At 51.3% G+C, this 16,078-nt stretch overlaps 2 protein-coding genes across 2 annotated transcripts; both read right to left on the reverse strand.

Moving 5' to 3' along the window:
• Nucleotides 1–326: 326 nt before the first annotated feature.
• On the reverse strand, nt 327–3,511 carry AGMAT (agmatinase). Its single transcript, XM_052791104.1, has 7 exons — nt 3,056–3,511; nt 2,706–2,908; nt 1,866–1,914; nt 1,534–1,729; nt 1,008–1,187; nt 659–743; nt 327–534 (listed from the first exon to the last, which is right to left on the reverse strand). Exons 1-7 carry the CDS (start codon nt 3,415–3,417, stop codon nt 461–463), a joined length of 1,149 nt encoding a protein of 382 aa, XP_052647064.1. The 5' UTR covers nt 3,418–3,511; the 3' UTR covers nt 327–460.
• Nucleotides 3,512–5,156: 1,645 nt separating this feature from the next.
• Nucleotides 5,157–16,054, reverse strand: PINK1 (PTEN induced kinase 1). The gene is made up of 8 exons (XM_052791102.1): nt 15,719–16,054; nt 13,942–14,253; nt 12,846–12,949; nt 10,649–10,831; nt 9,578–9,741; nt 8,192–8,319; nt 6,842–7,078; nt 5,157–6,426 (listed from the first exon to the last, which is right to left on the reverse strand). The coding sequence occupies exons 1-8, from the start codon at nt 16,022–16,024 to the stop codon at nt 6,166–6,168; spliced, it is 1,695 nt and encodes a 564-aa protein (XP_052647062.1). The 5' UTR covers nt 16,025–16,054; the 3' UTR covers nt 5,157–6,165.
• Between the last annotated feature and the right edge of the window lie 24 nt (nt 16,055–16,078).

A 16,078-nucleotide genomic window follows, 5' to 3' on the forward strand; every position in this document is an offset into this window, starting at 1 on the left:
AGGAGATGCCTGGTTATCCCCAGCAGGCAATGTAGTCACATATGCCCCTACTCTCAGAACAGGACCCAGGCCACCTTTGGCTGCCCTCCCTTCCTCTGTATTCATTGTCCTGCTGCTGCGCCTTAACGGGAGAAACCTTTCGCCAGTGACAGTTTTGCCAGGAGCCCCTACAAGCCGGGTTGAGTAATTCCAGCTGGGAAAGCAGAGGCAAAACGCCATTAGCCTCATCTTTTCCTTTCCCAGGCAAACTCAAAAGCTACAGACACCAGTCAAATGGGCTGTTCCAACCCATCTGCTACCTACAGTTTATCAGCTTAAAAATTACCTTTTCTAGCGGTAAACAGCATTTATTTCTCACTGCAAAGCCTGTGTTCACTGTGACCGGTGGAGGGGAACAGGACAGGGAAAGCCTGGGCTGAGGTCAGGGCTGCGTTGCCGCCGGGGCAGGTGGGAGCTGCCCTCATCTTGTCTTCACTCCGGGGAGAATGCAGAGCATCTCGAACAGCAGGTTTGCCCCCAGGAGGGCTGTGTTACCTAAGACAAGACAAAAAGGGGGAAACAACCAAGCCATGAATGCCCAACTGCTTTTGCCCACAGCAGTCAGCCGCCTCTGCCAGGCACACACATCTTTCTTACTCTCAACCATCTTTAGACTCACCAGAGAGGTCGTACATCGGTGCAACTTCTACAAGGTCACATCCCACTATGTTCAGTCCTTTGCAGCCACGAATGATCTCCAAAGCCTAGGAAAAAAAACAGATTTGGGATCAAGAAACACATCTGACCTAGCGGACTGGTCGGGGCTCTGCTTTCCCCACATGCAGCTAAGGAAACCCAACCTACGCAGGCCAAATCACATCAGTTCAACATTTCCTTTCCTCATTACCACTGCGAAATGCTCCCTGGCCAACCTCACCCTTCCCTTTGCTGCCCTGGCAGCACGGCCTCCTTTAACGGGAGCAAAAATGTCCCCTTCCCACTGGGAAACAAAGCTGCATCCCCCTTACCTGCACAGGCGTGAGCCCGGCTATCTCCGGTGTCCCAGTGCCTGGCGCATACGCGGGGTCTAGTCCGTCAATATCGAAACTGATGTACACCGGCTTGTCCCCCATCTGCGTCCTCACCTCCCCCATCAGCGGCACCAGGGACTTCCTCCAGCACTCTTCAGCCGGGACCACCCGGAAACCCTGCGGGCACACAGACACGCAGGCGCCCACTCAGTGAAAGGCGGGCAAAGCGGAGCATCCTCCTGCCCCACCAGGGATTTCTGCCGGGATAAATCCTCATCCCATGGCCAAGATGCAGAGGTGCACCTCGAAGCACCCTCCGCTCACCCCCACTGTCTTATTCTCCCCTCAGCTAATGGCTCAGTGCACCGGGAGCGTTTGTCCTGCGGGCCAAGCCACCGGTGTGGGACAAGATGCAAAAGAGACATTTCTTTTCCTGCTGAAGCTAAGGGAGTATTAACAACCTGGCAATATTAATGGCAGGGAAAGAAAGCGGCGCTCTGTGCATGCCTGCAGCTGAGCTTACCTGGTCCCAACAGTACTTGTAAGGATCGGGGTCATAGGAGGAGCCTCGGATGCCGATCTGGACCACACGGCTGCAGTCCAGCAGCCCTTCCTCCACGCAGCGCCGGAACGGAGTCCCGTGGTAGATCTTCTCCCCCAGGGCTCTGTCTCCGGTGTCAGTGTGAGCATCCACGTGCACAAGTCCCACAGGACCGTGCCTAGCAGAGACAGGGCAGCCACATTAGTCGCCGTCCCGTGCGCGATGGCCCTGCCTACACCGGGGACGGCAAAGCAGGACCCTTCCCAAGGCTCCTTCCCAGGTCCTTATTCTACATCTCCAGGTCAGAAACTTACTTTTCTGCCACCGCCTGCAGGATGGGGTATGTTATGGTGTGATCTCCACCTGCAAAAGGCCAGGGAAGAGGGTGTAACACACTGCAAGAGGTGCTCACCGCTCACTATGTTTGTTCCCAGGTGATTTTTTCCCCTCCTTGCATTTATCCTGCCTTTGTTTATACAGCCCAGGGCTTCATTCCCAAAGGAAAACCTGAGGCTCCCAGGTGCAGGTTTCTTCCTCTCTCCTCTTCCCTCCTCGGGAGGACCAGAGATGCACAACTGCTTGCAGGGGCAGCCCCTGGAGCAGGACCCTTGACCGGGTTTATAAATAGGTGCTTGATTCACTTCCGAGGACGTTGTAACTGATAATTTGCCCCATGCTACTATATACACTCGCTTCATTTAGCGATGCCAAGCTGCGACAGCTGGACACTTGAATACGCATCCAAATCATGCCTCATGCAAAGCAGCGTGCTGCTAGGCACTCGCTCAAGCTTGAAGCTTTTCAGAGGGACACAAACTGCTCTTGCTTCAGGTCCTGCTCAACAGGACACTGAAAGCATGCCACTGACTGGATTTGCGGTTGAGCTTCAGGCTGTGCACTGGAACAGTCTCTCGGCTGACCCATTCTCGACATTTTTGACACAAGAGGCATCATGGATGGCAGTAATTTCAACAGAGAGCGTGTAAATTTACCCACTATTTACCCATCTAGCCCATGATTTAGCAGAACACCCCCTGCAGGGGAGAGATTCATTGCTCACCTTCCACCATGTTCAGACTGAACGAGGGCTGGAGGAGAGGGAGTTTGGATGAGTGGGGAGGCGGTGGCACGGCAGGGAGATGTGGGGTCCTTACCCAAGGTGAGGGGCACACAGCCAGAGGCCACTATCTTCTGGTAGGACTCTCGGATGAGGCGGCAGCTGTCGGGCAGGTTATAGAGGTTCACGTTCACATCCCCGATGTCAGCCACCTGCAGGGAGTCGAAAGGCGCTGCCCCGGTGCTGGCGTTGTACCTCCTCACCATCACCGACTCGGCCCGGATCTGGCGCGGACCGAACCTGGGGAGACAGCACAGCCGGGAAAAGCTGCTGGGCAGAGTTCCTGATGCCAGCACCGCGCAGCCAGCGCTCCTCTCGTGGGAGGAGAGCCATGGTGGCCGGCCGGAGCAAAGCACCGGCTTCCCTGGCACCACAGTTAGCCCTTACCTGGCTCCCGGCCGGTTGGACGTGCCCGTGTCTAGAGGGACGCCAACGAAAGCTGCATCGAGTCCCTCTGCCGATGCCTGAATGGGCAGCTTCATCATGGAGCAGACCCCCACGGGCCGGGCCACGAACTGGGCACTGGGGGGCACGTTGAACTGTGAGCCCCAGCGGCAAGGGGCCCCGTGCCCCAGGGCCGGCGGCCAGAGGAGCCCCATGGATGCACCGGGTGAGGAGCCAGAGGCAGCCGGGGACCATGGGCTGCAGCATGGGGTGGCCGCCGCAGCAGCCGCAGACAGCTTGCGAGCACAGAGCCCGGCTTCCCAGGACAGCAGCTGGCTGCAGCCAGCCCAGAGCAGGCGCCTCATCCTGCCCCACGGGCTCCGACCCTCCACCCCACACGGAGTGGAGCGAGGGGTGCTGCGGAGAATGTTCCGTCTCGGCTGGAGTGCCGCAGCCAGGCAGAGAGCCAGCTGCCTCCACCATCCCTCCCCTCTGCCCTCCCCAGGGTTCAAAGTGCGGCCGGACACCCCGCTGCTCAGAAAAGGGCAGAGATTCAGCTCAGGCCTCGCGTTCCCCCTCCCGGCCACCCCCTTTCCCCACGGCACAGTCTGCTTCCCGGCAAACACCGGGAACAAACGCGGCAGCAAGGGGCTTTGGCTCGAGCGTCTCCAACAAGACCCTGCCTAGGGATTAGCACAACAGGGCAAGAGGGACACGCTGGGAAATGTTCCAGTTTCGCTCCCCTCGGGCGTTAGCAGAAAGTAAGGCAGCATTTCTTGTGTTATACTTTTAAACTGCACTTTACAAAAGCACCCGGAATGCTGAAGAATCATAAAAATGCTTCATTAACGAAAGGCAGGCAGTGAGAGAGAACAAAAAAAAGTCTACCCTCAGCAGAACCGTAGACAGACAAAATGCAAGCAAAGGAGAAGCGATAGTAGGGATTTAAGAACCAGAGGCAGTGCTGCGGGACAAGCATTTTAGGCCATTTTTAAGGACAGAGAGATGAAATTAGATGATTTCAAGGGGAAGCAAATTTCAAATGTCTGGAGTTAACCAGCACAGATCAAACCCTGCTTGGCCTAATAACACCGCACGTGAAATCCGATGGCTCCGGCTCCTAATTCTGCTTCCTACTCATGTAGCAATTGGACCTGGGAGGAAAATCAAGGGGAAAAAAAACCAGAGTATGTTCACAGCAGAAAGCCTACTCCACACAGTTGGTTTGGATAAGGAATATGTGCGTATTCCACACCCGGTACCGCAGGGACAAGGTAAGTCTCGGCACGTCAATAAGCCGAGCTGCACCTTGCTGACCTAACCAGCTCTTGCTGGCTCAGAGAAACAGCAGAACAGCAGCAAGAGAGGTCGGAGCAGAGATCTATCAGAAAAGCGACAGTATTTACTCTTCAAAAAGCTCCAGAGACAGAGTCCGGGGAACAGGCCTTGCTGCTAGACACGGGCACAGAGCTCACACGAGAGCGCATGCACAAACCCAAGGCAGCCATCCCAGCTAAAAATGTGCTGCAAGAACTCAGTATCTAAGAAAAAGCAGCAGCAGCTTTGGTCAGGGTCAGGTCAATATTAAAAAGTTCTTTTTCTGCAACTTTTTCCCCAAAGAGCTCATTTTCCGTGATTTCCCAGGCTCTGTGCTCTTGGCTGAGCCTTCTTTACAGCCCCAGCAGTGTCCTGTGTTCACAGGCAAAACAAGCAGGGCCATCCCCTTGTAGGTAGTCTTGCACCGTTGCTGAACTAGACGCTGTTTCAGCCCACAAGACCTTGATGACACGTTACTGCGTGACAATTAGGGATATCAGCCAGTTGACACATGATGTCATCGACCTGGAAACTGCAGGAGCAGCCAGCAATTTACCGTTCAGGAGAGTACGAAAACGGGGACATTCATGAGGCAAGGTCCACTCCTCTTCGGGAAACTCCACTTGGTGGAATAAAATAACGCGTTCCTCAGACGGCTCTGGAAAGAGCCGAATGATCTTTTAAGACGCCACCGAACCAGGGCTACGTTGCCGCCTAGGCCTCCACAGCCTAAAGCCTGGATCTGACAAACAGCGATGAACTAGATTGAGAGAACCCACTCAGCAGCAGAGCTTAATCTTCAATTTATTGTGCAACAGGCATAAACAACTTTCTCCCCAAGTTCCTCTAAACACAATTACAGACAAGAAATCATATGATGTTTTCATAAACACGACTGTTGCTGTGCAAACATCGATGTCTCCTATCCTCCCCGACCAAAGGATATTACTTCATTGTTCAACGGAGAAAACAGGTAGGTAAAACAGAAGAGCATCACACCAAACTCTTTAAGCGGGCACTGCTGCTCAGCCCTATTTCTTTTGCAGTATTATCCCTAACCGGACGCAGTTTGACTCTGCCTCGGACCCCATGGCAGCAGTCACTGCACAACTACTACAGTCAAGAAACAAACATAAGCAGGTTTCGAGCTGACTGCACTTCCGCTATTTTGCGTACAACTAGTGAGGCATTTAACGGTGCATTATCGTAAGAAGCAAGCAGCTCCTGACGCTCACGTTACCAGGCAGCACCTCACTAGGAGGCTTTTATGCTGTCATTTTATAGCAAGATCTGTCTGTGGCTGCAGAGGATATCATCTTAAGACCACTGCTGGTTTTTTTCCCCTAAGAAAAGAAAGATCGCCCGTCCCTTCGTCAGCTCGGCTTTCTCAGCATATTGTTTGAATTCATGACACTTCCGCGTAAAGAGCAGCTAGACAGTGCCTCCTCCCACACACACCCTCTTCTGAAAGGGAACTTGCTTCATTCAACACACGACTTAGAAGTCGATTAAGCATTCCCAAATGTGAACAAAACCAAGCACGTACCTCAGGACACCTGCAAGGTCCGCGCACCCTCACACCAAGAGACTAATGAAGCAAGGGCATTTCCTCTAGCAGAGAGACAAAAGCAGTGTGTACTAACGCTTGCTAGAGATAAACTCAACCTCTTAAACACAGGCCTGGAGGTTTGTTCCCTAAAGCACTACAGGACTGCAGGCAGAAAGACAGATTCCTATGTGCCTTTAGAAAGTGCCATTTATCTATCGCACGGTCGTGTCCCAAATGATGGTGCTTTTCACCCAGACCGGCTCCTCCAGGCCAGCAACAGGAATATTGCTGCCCAGAGGTCTTCATACTCAAGGTTGGCCAAAAAGCACATCTTCATTTTGGTTTCTACGCGGCTTTTATCCACCAGTCTCTCCGTAAGCAAAGCAGCCGCAGACTGGCAGAGAAGCCAGGCGATCATCTGGTCGGGTTTCAGGGTCTTGGACACCAGAACACTTTCACCCCAGAGGCTTAGGTGAAGCACGTTAGCAGCAACTCTAGCAGACAATCTCTGCAAAAGGAAGGAGAGAGATTAGCCGATCCTGCTGCACTCGGATCACATCACTAGCATGTAGCATCTATGCTGCCAAAAGTCCCCCAGGCCTCCTCTAAGGCACCGCACAGTCCCCATGAATTAAAAAGCTCTTTGTGACAATTAACACCAGGCAACTGCACGCAACCCCTCCCAATTCAAGGTCCAGTCCTCGACACAAACATCCACTGAAATCCCTGAAACTATTCAGTGCTGCATGTGAGAGGCAGCACTGTACTTCAGCAAAGACTTCTTGGTTGTCTTTGACCGTTATCTAGACTGCAGTGGTATCTGGATTACAGTCCTGCACCCGTAGCCCTCCAGGGCAAAATGATCTATAAACAATACTCCCAAAGACCGGTCAGATGACTTCTTCAAGTCAACAGTTTCTTACCTTGTCGGGATCCCTCTGAAGTAGCATCTTTATCACCTGCTTCACCTCAAGGGGCACATGATCGGGCAGGCTTGGCAGCTGGTCTTCCCGGTAACTTCTGCTTTCCAAAGTCGACTCCCCGTGGCCATAGAAAGGATTGGCCAAGCCAAGGATTTCATAGGCGATCGCTCCAACAGCCCAAGCATCGGCTTTGCTGTAATTGATCACCATGCCCGGACCAGGCGACGCTGTGATCACCTGTCACAGAGACGGGGATGTTCAAATAAACACCTCTAGCGTGGGCTCTGTGCTAAAACTCATTTTCAGGGGTCAAGTCAGCATTTCCGCCATCATAAATGGAGAGAGGCTGAAACCAAAGCTAGGTTTCATCTAAACCTCTGGTGTAAATATTCCCTATTGGCATGCTCTAGACACTGCTCAGCTCACCAGGACACTGGGAGGAGTCCGGTCATTGCGCCTAGGCTTTAGTCGTTGCCCCAACCAGCATTCACAGATTTCACACTGGGATTTTAGACAGGCAGGAGACAGGCGGATGAACAACCAATGCTGCACCGGCACTTAAGCAATGCAAGGCAAGGTGCTCCAGGTCAAGCAGACAGTTAAGGGTGTCTTTGCTTTTATTATGGTTATCATCAGAGAAATAGAAAGGAACTGTCAATAACTTCACAACCACCCTGAACTTCATCCAAAAACTACTGTCGCAACACAAGGACTGCTGCGTAAACTTCTTTAATAGCTACACAGAAAGGGGCCTGAAAAAAGACTGAAGAGCAAACTTTTTGCAGGAAAGGTCAATTCTGCCTCATAACACTGACTGATTACATTTCACTTTTGAGAGCTCAAGGTGTCTGCTTGACAAGTGCTCAGCACAGGTCCAAAGAGGACTTTTTGTATTAACGCAGAGATGTTTAGCAAGCGTAACTCAAGTTAGGACACGGACCTCTGACGCCGCTTTACGGGACACAGGTCTCCAGGACGGAGCATAGGCCGAGATTAGTTAGGCACTAATCAGCTACGGTTACTGTCTCGCACGACCGAGTTACGTCAATGAGCGGAAAGAGGTAGAAAATGATCAATCTGATTGCAGAGGCTTTCAGCAGGTATTACTGTGTACACACACCAGCAGAGACCACATAAGCAAGTATTGGCGTGTGCACATGGGGGAAGGTTCAGCGCTGAATGACAGCAAAGTGACGTGCACGCATGCCCTCCACTGCTTCTAGACCTAATCCCACTCTTTTTCAAGTTCCTATCATAGCGTGCACCACAGCTGGGGCTGAAACTTTTTAGTCCTGACAGCAGGACAAGCAGCCAGCCAGCAACACAAACCATTACTACAGGGGGATTTACCTCGGGTGCCATAAGACAGCCGTTGCCGCCCCGATCCACGTAAGAGCTGGTCAAAGGCAGCCTCAAGCCGATGTTTTCATCTGCCAAACAGCAACCGAAGTCCGTGATCACCAACCAGGGGCAGCCAGCTGCAAACAACACGGGGCTAGGAGAGTTAGCGTTCAGTTCAAGAGGAGCTGGCTCTGTTAGCCACCACATCACATGAACACCAGAGACAGTCTTCTGGATCAATCTCAATACCCCCCAGGAATCAGCACAACTGCACGCTGTTTTCCTGCTTTGCCTCTGTATTCTTAGGTGAAATACCAGTTTTATTAAAGCAAAACTCATTCTTCTATTTCCTCTTTAGAGGACGTTACTTCTCCCCATGGGACGTGCGTCTGACAAAATGTCACAGATACCGTAAAAATGAGGACACTTAAGGTTAGGGACTCATCCACAGTGAAGGAATATATTCATTTTTTTCCCCTTTGTTTTTACCTTTAGCAAAAGCTGTCGACATACAGATATATACTTAGCTATAGCAAAAGGCTGGAGAAACTTTGCATTAGTTAACAGTCCTTGTCCTGATGACAAGTCAAGTGTTGCAAACTAGAATCATTACTTCTCCAGACTCTGATACAGAAAAATCAATGCTTAAGATCATTCCTAACTGCATTCAGGATAACTCCAGAGAAGCTTTTCCTTCAAGAAAAAAAGGATGGCATTAGTATTGCTGAAAACCTTCCTTGGCTGCTGTACCAAGACCTTTAATTACACAGATCTGGCTGCCTGCTATTGTTTCCTGCCCATTTGAATCGCAATCACGCCAAAAAAGAACCCAGGTAATTAAAATCTCAGTTAGAGAGGCTGACAGGAGAACAAGCCAACGAAAACGCTGCTTTTGGCTTTAACACTGTTGGTTCCCTTGCCTTCCAGCCAATGCTTCATCATCCCAGGGTGCTAATCCCACTATTAACCTGACCAAGAGGTGGGATTTTAAGAACCGCCCCATGCTATTTGGCTACTGAGAGACAACAAGACCCAAGAGCCTAAAGCAAAGGCACCTCCAGCATCACAAATGTGGCGTTAATCTACGCCCATCTGCTCCAGCCAACGTTTGCTGTGCTTGTGCAATGCATCACGTTAGCAATATGCTGCGCCTCTCCATCTGATTACAGCACAATGCTCCTTTCGAGTCCATTTTAATGATCCACAACCTGAGGCACAGACAGGATAAATTGCTTCCCCGGTGCTGCAGTGACAGCAAGCGATAACCTAAAAACTAAACCTGAGATTCTTCAAAGGGTTCAATGCTCGTTTCTCCCCCAAACGCACGCCTGGGTAGGACTTCCCCACACTTCTGTGTGTCACTTAATTGGCATTTATACTCAGCGATCTACATACCAGAATCAAATTCAACCAGTATGTTGTCAGACTTCAGGTCTCTGTGCGCTATTCCATGTCGAACAAGATGGTCCACGCCTTCCAAGAGCTGTAAAATCATCATCGTGGAGAGACAAACATCTGGACTGCTCTCCCTCAGATACTGGCGCAGCGTGCATGGATAACTAGTCAGAACAAGGAAAACCTCTGAATTAGCATCCTGGAAGCTTATTGCTCGCTGTTCAACCTCAGCGCTGGCTGGCTGGGGATGTTTGGCACACTTGTATGTACCAAATTCTTCCTGACCTCCGCAATGCCTTCCCACCTCCCAACCTCAACCTGACACCGCTCCCCTGTCTGCTGTTCTCAAATCCTCCGTTTTGCAACAACACCCACCACCGAATTTTCGGCGCCCTCGCCCGAGTTCAACAACTGCAAATAAATTGAGCCTCTTAAACAGCACGGCGAGGGGCTCCAGCTATACAGCGGTCATTCTTCCGTGGTTTTAGGTACCAGTGTTGTATTTTGCATGAAAGAGGAAGCAGATTAATAATGCAGATTGTACGAGCAAAATGAGGAGATGTGCTCATCAGGAGAAAGAACATATTCTTGAAATACAGAGAGGACAGAGCACTTCTCCAGATGCAGGCAGAACAAAAGGTTGGGAAACAGAAGGTGCTTTTATGTCAGTGCCACAGCAATACCCATTCAAAACCAAAACCCAACTGAGAAAGCCAGAGATGCCGAGCACTAATAAATCTTGTTACCGATTCTACTCTGTCTGTAGCAGTGCGTTCAGACTAGGGTTGAAGTTCAGCCTTAGAAGGGCAGACAAATGGGGACAAGCTCCACATTTCTTACTTTAATTTGGGGTAATTACTAAAAAGAACAGCTTGTCTTCATTGTCAAACAAGAGGTAAAATCTCAAGGACTTGGAACGGGTCTTAGGAGGCGTTTCCAAAAGCATACTCTGCTTTTTGGCAGCAGCTGAGGCCAAATCCTTGAAAGGACCTGTGTCGCAGCAGAATATGCAGCCCCACCGGGCAGTGTCACAAAAAGCCCGAGTCGCATAATAAGCTTTTCTCTACCTACTTCTTCATCACCAAGAAGAGTGTGCGGCTGTGACCGATCCCTCTGGGATTCAGGCTTAATGGAAGAACATCGGGATAGTCTGTGAAGGCTCCGGGCAGCAAAGGGACAGAGGACGTGAATGCTCGGATCACCTGGATTATATTCGGATGAGGCTGCAACTTCTTCCTCCCAAGGACAGGTTTTCTGTGCAAAAGTATAGGTAACACAGATTACAGCAGTCTCCTGGTCAGGTCTGATTCATCACAGACACATCTCTCTCATTTCTGGAATTACTTCTCATGAATATGGCCCGTCCTCCCCACCAAAGGGTTCCAAAGCAGTGTGCAAACACGTTTATTCTGCAGTGAAAACCTTATTCGAGACAGCATTGAGGCCACCCAGTACAGATTACAGGACTCCACATTAAGCAAATATTCAAATGTTCACATCCTGGAAACCATTTGGTTAGAAAGAACACCGACAGCAACCTCCCCGCCCTCACGGCCAATTTCTGAACCCACGCCTCAGCCTGGCGTTTCCCACATTGATGCAGAGCACCCACAGCCTGAGCGGGTCCACCACAGCAGCGGGCAGGTCCCAGCACTTTCTCCAGAGTTCAGAATCTACTCTGGGGCTTCCCGCAGCAAAGTGAACCGTCATCAAGGCAGTGCCGGCTGCTGACACACCAGCAGAGGCTACACAGACCAAGACTTCATCTGTGGCTGTCAGAAGGACTCTGTTGTAACTGGATTTCCCTACACACGATAGCCAAACACAAAATACAGGCACTTGACCTGCGCTGCAAACGAAGCTTTGCTGCAAACCCTTACATGTAACATGCAGCCTTTCAGTTTATTCAAACCCTGCTAGCCCTTCCATGCTGCTAACAAAGGCAGAACTAGTCACAGGCTGCTTCTTGGTTCGCAAAGGACTGCAACAGCTTTAGAGAAAAAAAAAAATGCACAGCTACTTTGTTAGACATAAAATAAAGGTCAACTTCACACTAGGCATATCAGTTTAGACCCTCTCTTTTATGGCACGAGCAGGAAGCACTCACTACAATGAAAGGCACATTACCAATCTCTATCTGCAAAACAGATCTCTCCCCTCTCATCCCCTGAATGTCAAATACCCCTTTGGCTGCTCTGTTGCATTCTCAGCTAGAAGTACCACACAGCATTCATTATTCATTTGTATTAGCAGCTGAGATGTATTTGAAATTTAAATCTGACAATCTGGACTGCAGACTCCATTGTTTCAAATCGAACAAAAAGAGTCTTTTATTTTTTAACAAAAAGATAGCTAACTCGAGATCATTTAAAAGTTTCCGTGCGATTTTCCACCTTTATGCTGTTTGCTCACTTCTCACTCGGGTGAAAGAGTGGGAACCGAACCCTTTTCCATTTTCTTTCTTGCCAGTTTCCCTGCACCAGAAAGAACACTTTCCACCTCCCTGCCCCGCACCCACTTTACAACCAAACCAGTTCTAAAATAGTACAGTCAAACTGTATTACAGTCAAATTGTTTGATGTTTAATACGGTCAAACTGTTACCGATTGTAGGCATGTATTTCTGTAATTAAAAAGCACCACGATGCACATTTAAATGATGTTTACTCAGAAGTAGCTCCTTCCAGCCTTCAACTCTGCAGTTATCAACACATTTTACACATGGGGAAACTAAGGCATGGGGCACGGAAGTGCCTGGCCACAGTCACCCATCAGACCGCTGGCAGGACCCCAACTGGTCCCCAGTTATTGGCGTACCCTTCCGACACCCTTCTGACTATGCCATCCAAACCACTATGGTTTAGCTGTAGGTATTCCCTGCACGCCAACAAGCCACGCCACAATCTGCTCCTCAGAGTAAACAAGACTGTGTTAAATCGCTATTTGAACAGCGGTATCGCTACGCGGTTTCCTAACTGTGCCGGAGAAAAGCATGCTGGAGAAAAATCCCCAAGGCAGCCAGCAGCCCATCCCTGCGTGACATTCAAGGCATGCAGCACTTCCGAAGGCACTGTCATTTAGACAAAACATACGCACACGCTTCCTGAGCCATTAATAATCCCAAGGATTTGTTTTTATCTACTTTCAGGATCTATTATAGAAACCTCTGGCCATCTTCTTAACAGTACAGATCTGCTGCAAAATTAATTGATGGATAAAATTAGCGCGTCACCATTTGAGAACTGCCGCCATTTCCATGGCGACCGTACCTGCGGCCAGAGACAGCTCCATATTCTCCGGCTAAGGCAAGCCCCGTGGCTGGAACGAGCTCTCGGCCCATAGCATCGAGGATGGCTTCACTTGATGAACCAGCCTGCAACAGCAATTACATACCACGTTGGTTTAAGATCATCCAGCCTCAATACAGACCGAAAGCAGATAATCCTGACGCTGGCACTGTATCTGGAGTTAGATCAACTGAGACTAGATTGAAGGGACTCCCTTCTCTCCTTTCAAAATCGGGGAAGGCAATTAACTACTTAAAGAATTTACCAAGGGACGTGGCAAGGCCTTTGCTTGCAGAAAGAAATCCGTTTTTCTCTTCAAATGCACCCTCAACTGCTAGCACGCTGAGCTGTATGTTAACACTCATTTTCAACCTTAAAACCTGGACTGGCAAAGCCCACAGCTGAACACCAGAGTGTTTCGGGAGCCCAAGGGATTTCAGATGTTAGCGTTTTGGAAGACTCTCTTAGAACACCCACTTGTTGCATCAAGTGCCACAAAACCTCTTCAATGTCAAAAGCCACGTGGATTTTTTTAAGTGTGGAATAGCCACATTGAGGGCTTGGATCATCAGAGAGTCACCTGGGCTGGGAAACACGACCGCAGATCTCGCACGTTCACTTCACGGCAAGGGGACCCAGCATGCAGGTTACTGCCCCACCCCCTGTGACCACTGACTCGCACCTCGGCCGCACTTTGCAGAAGAAAATCTATCTCTGTCCTGACACGGACAAGGACACCCATTCCTAAAGCACTGGCAGCAGTGGCTTTCCCATTCTTATACCTTAGCATTACAGCCAGCTTCAGAAAAGCTTGTCTTCCAAAAGCATCACCTCCAAAACCAACAACTCCACCACCACCAGCAGCTCTCAATGCTGATTCTGGAAGAATGATGAATGCTAATTACCTTGCTCTGGGACTGTTCGCTAACAATCAACATCTCCAATGTCACATATCAACAGCTTTGTTTTGACACGCTTATCATGTGCTACATAATTAGCGCTTTCAACACTTAAGCGTTAAACATTTCAGACGGACTTTCCCAGTGACAGACAAGGAGATCAAGAGCCGACTCCTTACCGAAATGTTCCACATCATTTTGATAGCTAACGGAAAAGCCTCTTTCGGTTGGTGTTCCTCTACAGGCTCCTCTTCAGCCACCTGTGAAGGCGAGCCACAATCCCGCTGCACGGCTGGCCCCTGCCCTGCGAAACGGTTGCTCTCCGCACGACCCTGACGATCGCGAGAGAAAGGAATAGCTGCTTCGTACACAGCAGCACTGCAGCCCTTCCCGATGGGTTGGCCAATGAGATATTCTTCCAGCTTGAAGCCCTGCCAGCGGAAGGAACTCAGGGGATCTTTCTGCGGCTTGTTCTTTCCAGCAAACACTGTCTGAAAGGAGTAAGAAAAGACAAAGATAAAAAAACCCACTCAGTTATTCAAGACTTCCCAATGGAGAACTCCCTTACTGTTTAAGCGGTATTACGCATCCCATTGGGTTGGTCCAACCTGAAAGCCACAATCGGGCTCTAACCATTAGGCTCAAATCACTGTAAGCATAGGGAAAATAATTTGCATACCATATCTTTTTGTCTGAAACAAATTGCCCCTAAAACAGTCTTTACTAAAGGTGTCCTTTCCGAGGGCGCTGTAGATGCACAGGAAGAAGAGGAATGGGGAGGGGGGAGTCATTCGCTAATCTAGAACATAAATATGTTTTGTAAAGACAAGTCTAACTAAATACTTCTAGAAAGAGATGCACTATTACACTTTTCTCCCCGTCCACAAATAAATCAGGCAAATAGCATTTAAAAGAAAATCCAATTAAGAGCAACAATAGATGGAAAAACAAGGCCCTGAGCTTTTGTGGCAGCCGAGTACGAGGGTTGGTTAGTTCGAGGAGGAGTGAACAGGTGATGGAAGAAAGCTGGGGGAGGAAATCAAAAGAGACAAGAGAAAACAAAGCACAGGAGAATTGTTCTGGAGTTTAACCACAGCGCTCACGATCCTGCAGGTCTGGTGGTGCCACAGCTGTCACCTGGACCAATACAACCAAGTGCACTTCTCCGTGAGCTACAACCCCAACGTGCCAGTGGCCCCCCAAGGGATGTGCCCCATGGCAAAGGGACACTGATTCAGGGATGGTGGAAGGGGGAAGACAGCAAATTTAACTACCCAGCCAGGGCAGGGGACAGAAAGCATCCTGAGAAACTTCAGGGAAAGGCAGAACCTCCGTGGGAACGTGTTTGTCTGCCGGTTAGCGGGACAGGTGGCAGCTGGCTCTGAACACCAAAGGTCTATTTTTACCCACGAGATATGTTCAGCACCGTCCATCCCCAGTGCCCTGCCAGGGTGGCCTGGCCCAGCCTCACGGGCCCCCATCTGCCTTGGGGAGAGGGGACAGACCCGGGGGCTCAACACCAGCCTCCTGGGACACAAGATCCCCATCACCAGGGCCGTGACCCCTCCCTTTGTGTGGGGACAGGGAGCGGGGGCCTCCCCACAGTGAGGACACCCCCCGGTACCTGCTTTAAGGTGGTGAGGGGCTGCCGACCGAGAGGCTTTCCCAGTACCTATTTTTGGGGAGGAAGAGGTGTCTGTGGGGCTGCTCAACCTTCCTTGGGGGCAGATGGGGAGGTGCACCTGAGGGGCTCCCCACAGCAAGAACCCCCTGTGCCATTCTGGGGGCTGTCTGAGGGGCTCCCCACAGCAAGGGCCCCCCTTTCCCCTTTACGGAAGGTGTCTTGATGGGCCCCCCACAGCAAGGGGCCCCCCCCCTCCCCTTCACGGAGGGTGCCCGAGGGGCTCCCCAGAGGGGGTCCCGCAGCAGCCTCCCGGCCCCGAGGGGACGCCGCACCTGGATGTGGCGGCACGCCGCCTCGGCCCGTCGCTGCTCCTCCAGGCGCGGCTCCACCAGCCCCAGCGCCACGGCCAGCGCCAGGCAGACCCCGCCGCGGCCCCGCCGCGCCACGGTCGCCAGCCCGCCGGCCGGCCCGCGCAAGAGGAGGCGGCGGGCGGCCGGCAGCCAGGAGAGCCAGGGCCGCCGTGGCGAGGGCGGCGGCTCGGGCCGAGGCTCGGGCCGGGGCTCGGGCCGGGGGGCGCGGGGCAGGCGGCAACGCGGCAGCAGGCGCAGGGCCCGGGCCAGCAGCAGCCGCACCGCCATGGCGGCCGCCTTCTCCTCAGCGCAACGGGCTCCGGGGGCGGGGCCGCGCGGCGC

Source organism: Harpia harpyja, chromosome 7 (genome assembly GCF_026419915.1).
Source record: "Harpia harpyja isolate bHarHar1 chromosome 7, bHarHar1 primary haplotype, whole genome shotgun sequence".
Lineage (NCBI taxonomy): Eukaryota > Metazoa > Chordata > Aves > Accipitriformes > Accipitridae > Harpia > Harpia harpyja.

What these genes read in the sequence shown, in the direction of transcription:
- PINK1 (XM_052791102.1), bottom strand. Translation starts at nt 16,024, where the DNA reads ATGGCGGTGCGGCTGCTGCTGGCCCGGGCCCTGCGCCTGCTGCCGCGT. An exon ending in CGGCGTGCCGCCACATCCAG is followed by an intron (nt 14,254 to 15,718) that starts GTGCGGCGTCCC and finishes TACTCCTTTCAG; the next exon opens with ACAGTGTTTGCTGGAAAGAA. An exon ending in GGAGCTGTCTCTGGCCGCAG is followed by an intron (nt 10,832 to 12,845) that starts GTACGGTCGCCA and finishes ACTTTTGCACAG; the next exon opens with AAAACCTGTCCTTGGGAGGA.
- AGMAT (XM_052791104.1), bottom strand. Translation starts at nt 3,417, where the DNA reads ATGAGGCGCCTGCTCTGGGCTGGCTGCAGCCAGCTGCTGTCCTGGGAA. An exon ending in TCCAACCGGCCGGGAGCCAG is followed by an intron (nt 2,909 to 3,055) that starts GTAAGGGCTAAC and finishes CTGTCTCCCCAG; the next exon opens with GTTCGGTCCGCGCCAGATCC. An exon ending in ACAAGTACTGTTGGGACCAG is followed by an intron (nt 1,188 to 1,533) that starts GTAAGCTCAGCT and finishes GTGTGCCCGCAG; the next exon opens with GGTTTCCGGGTGGTCCCGGC.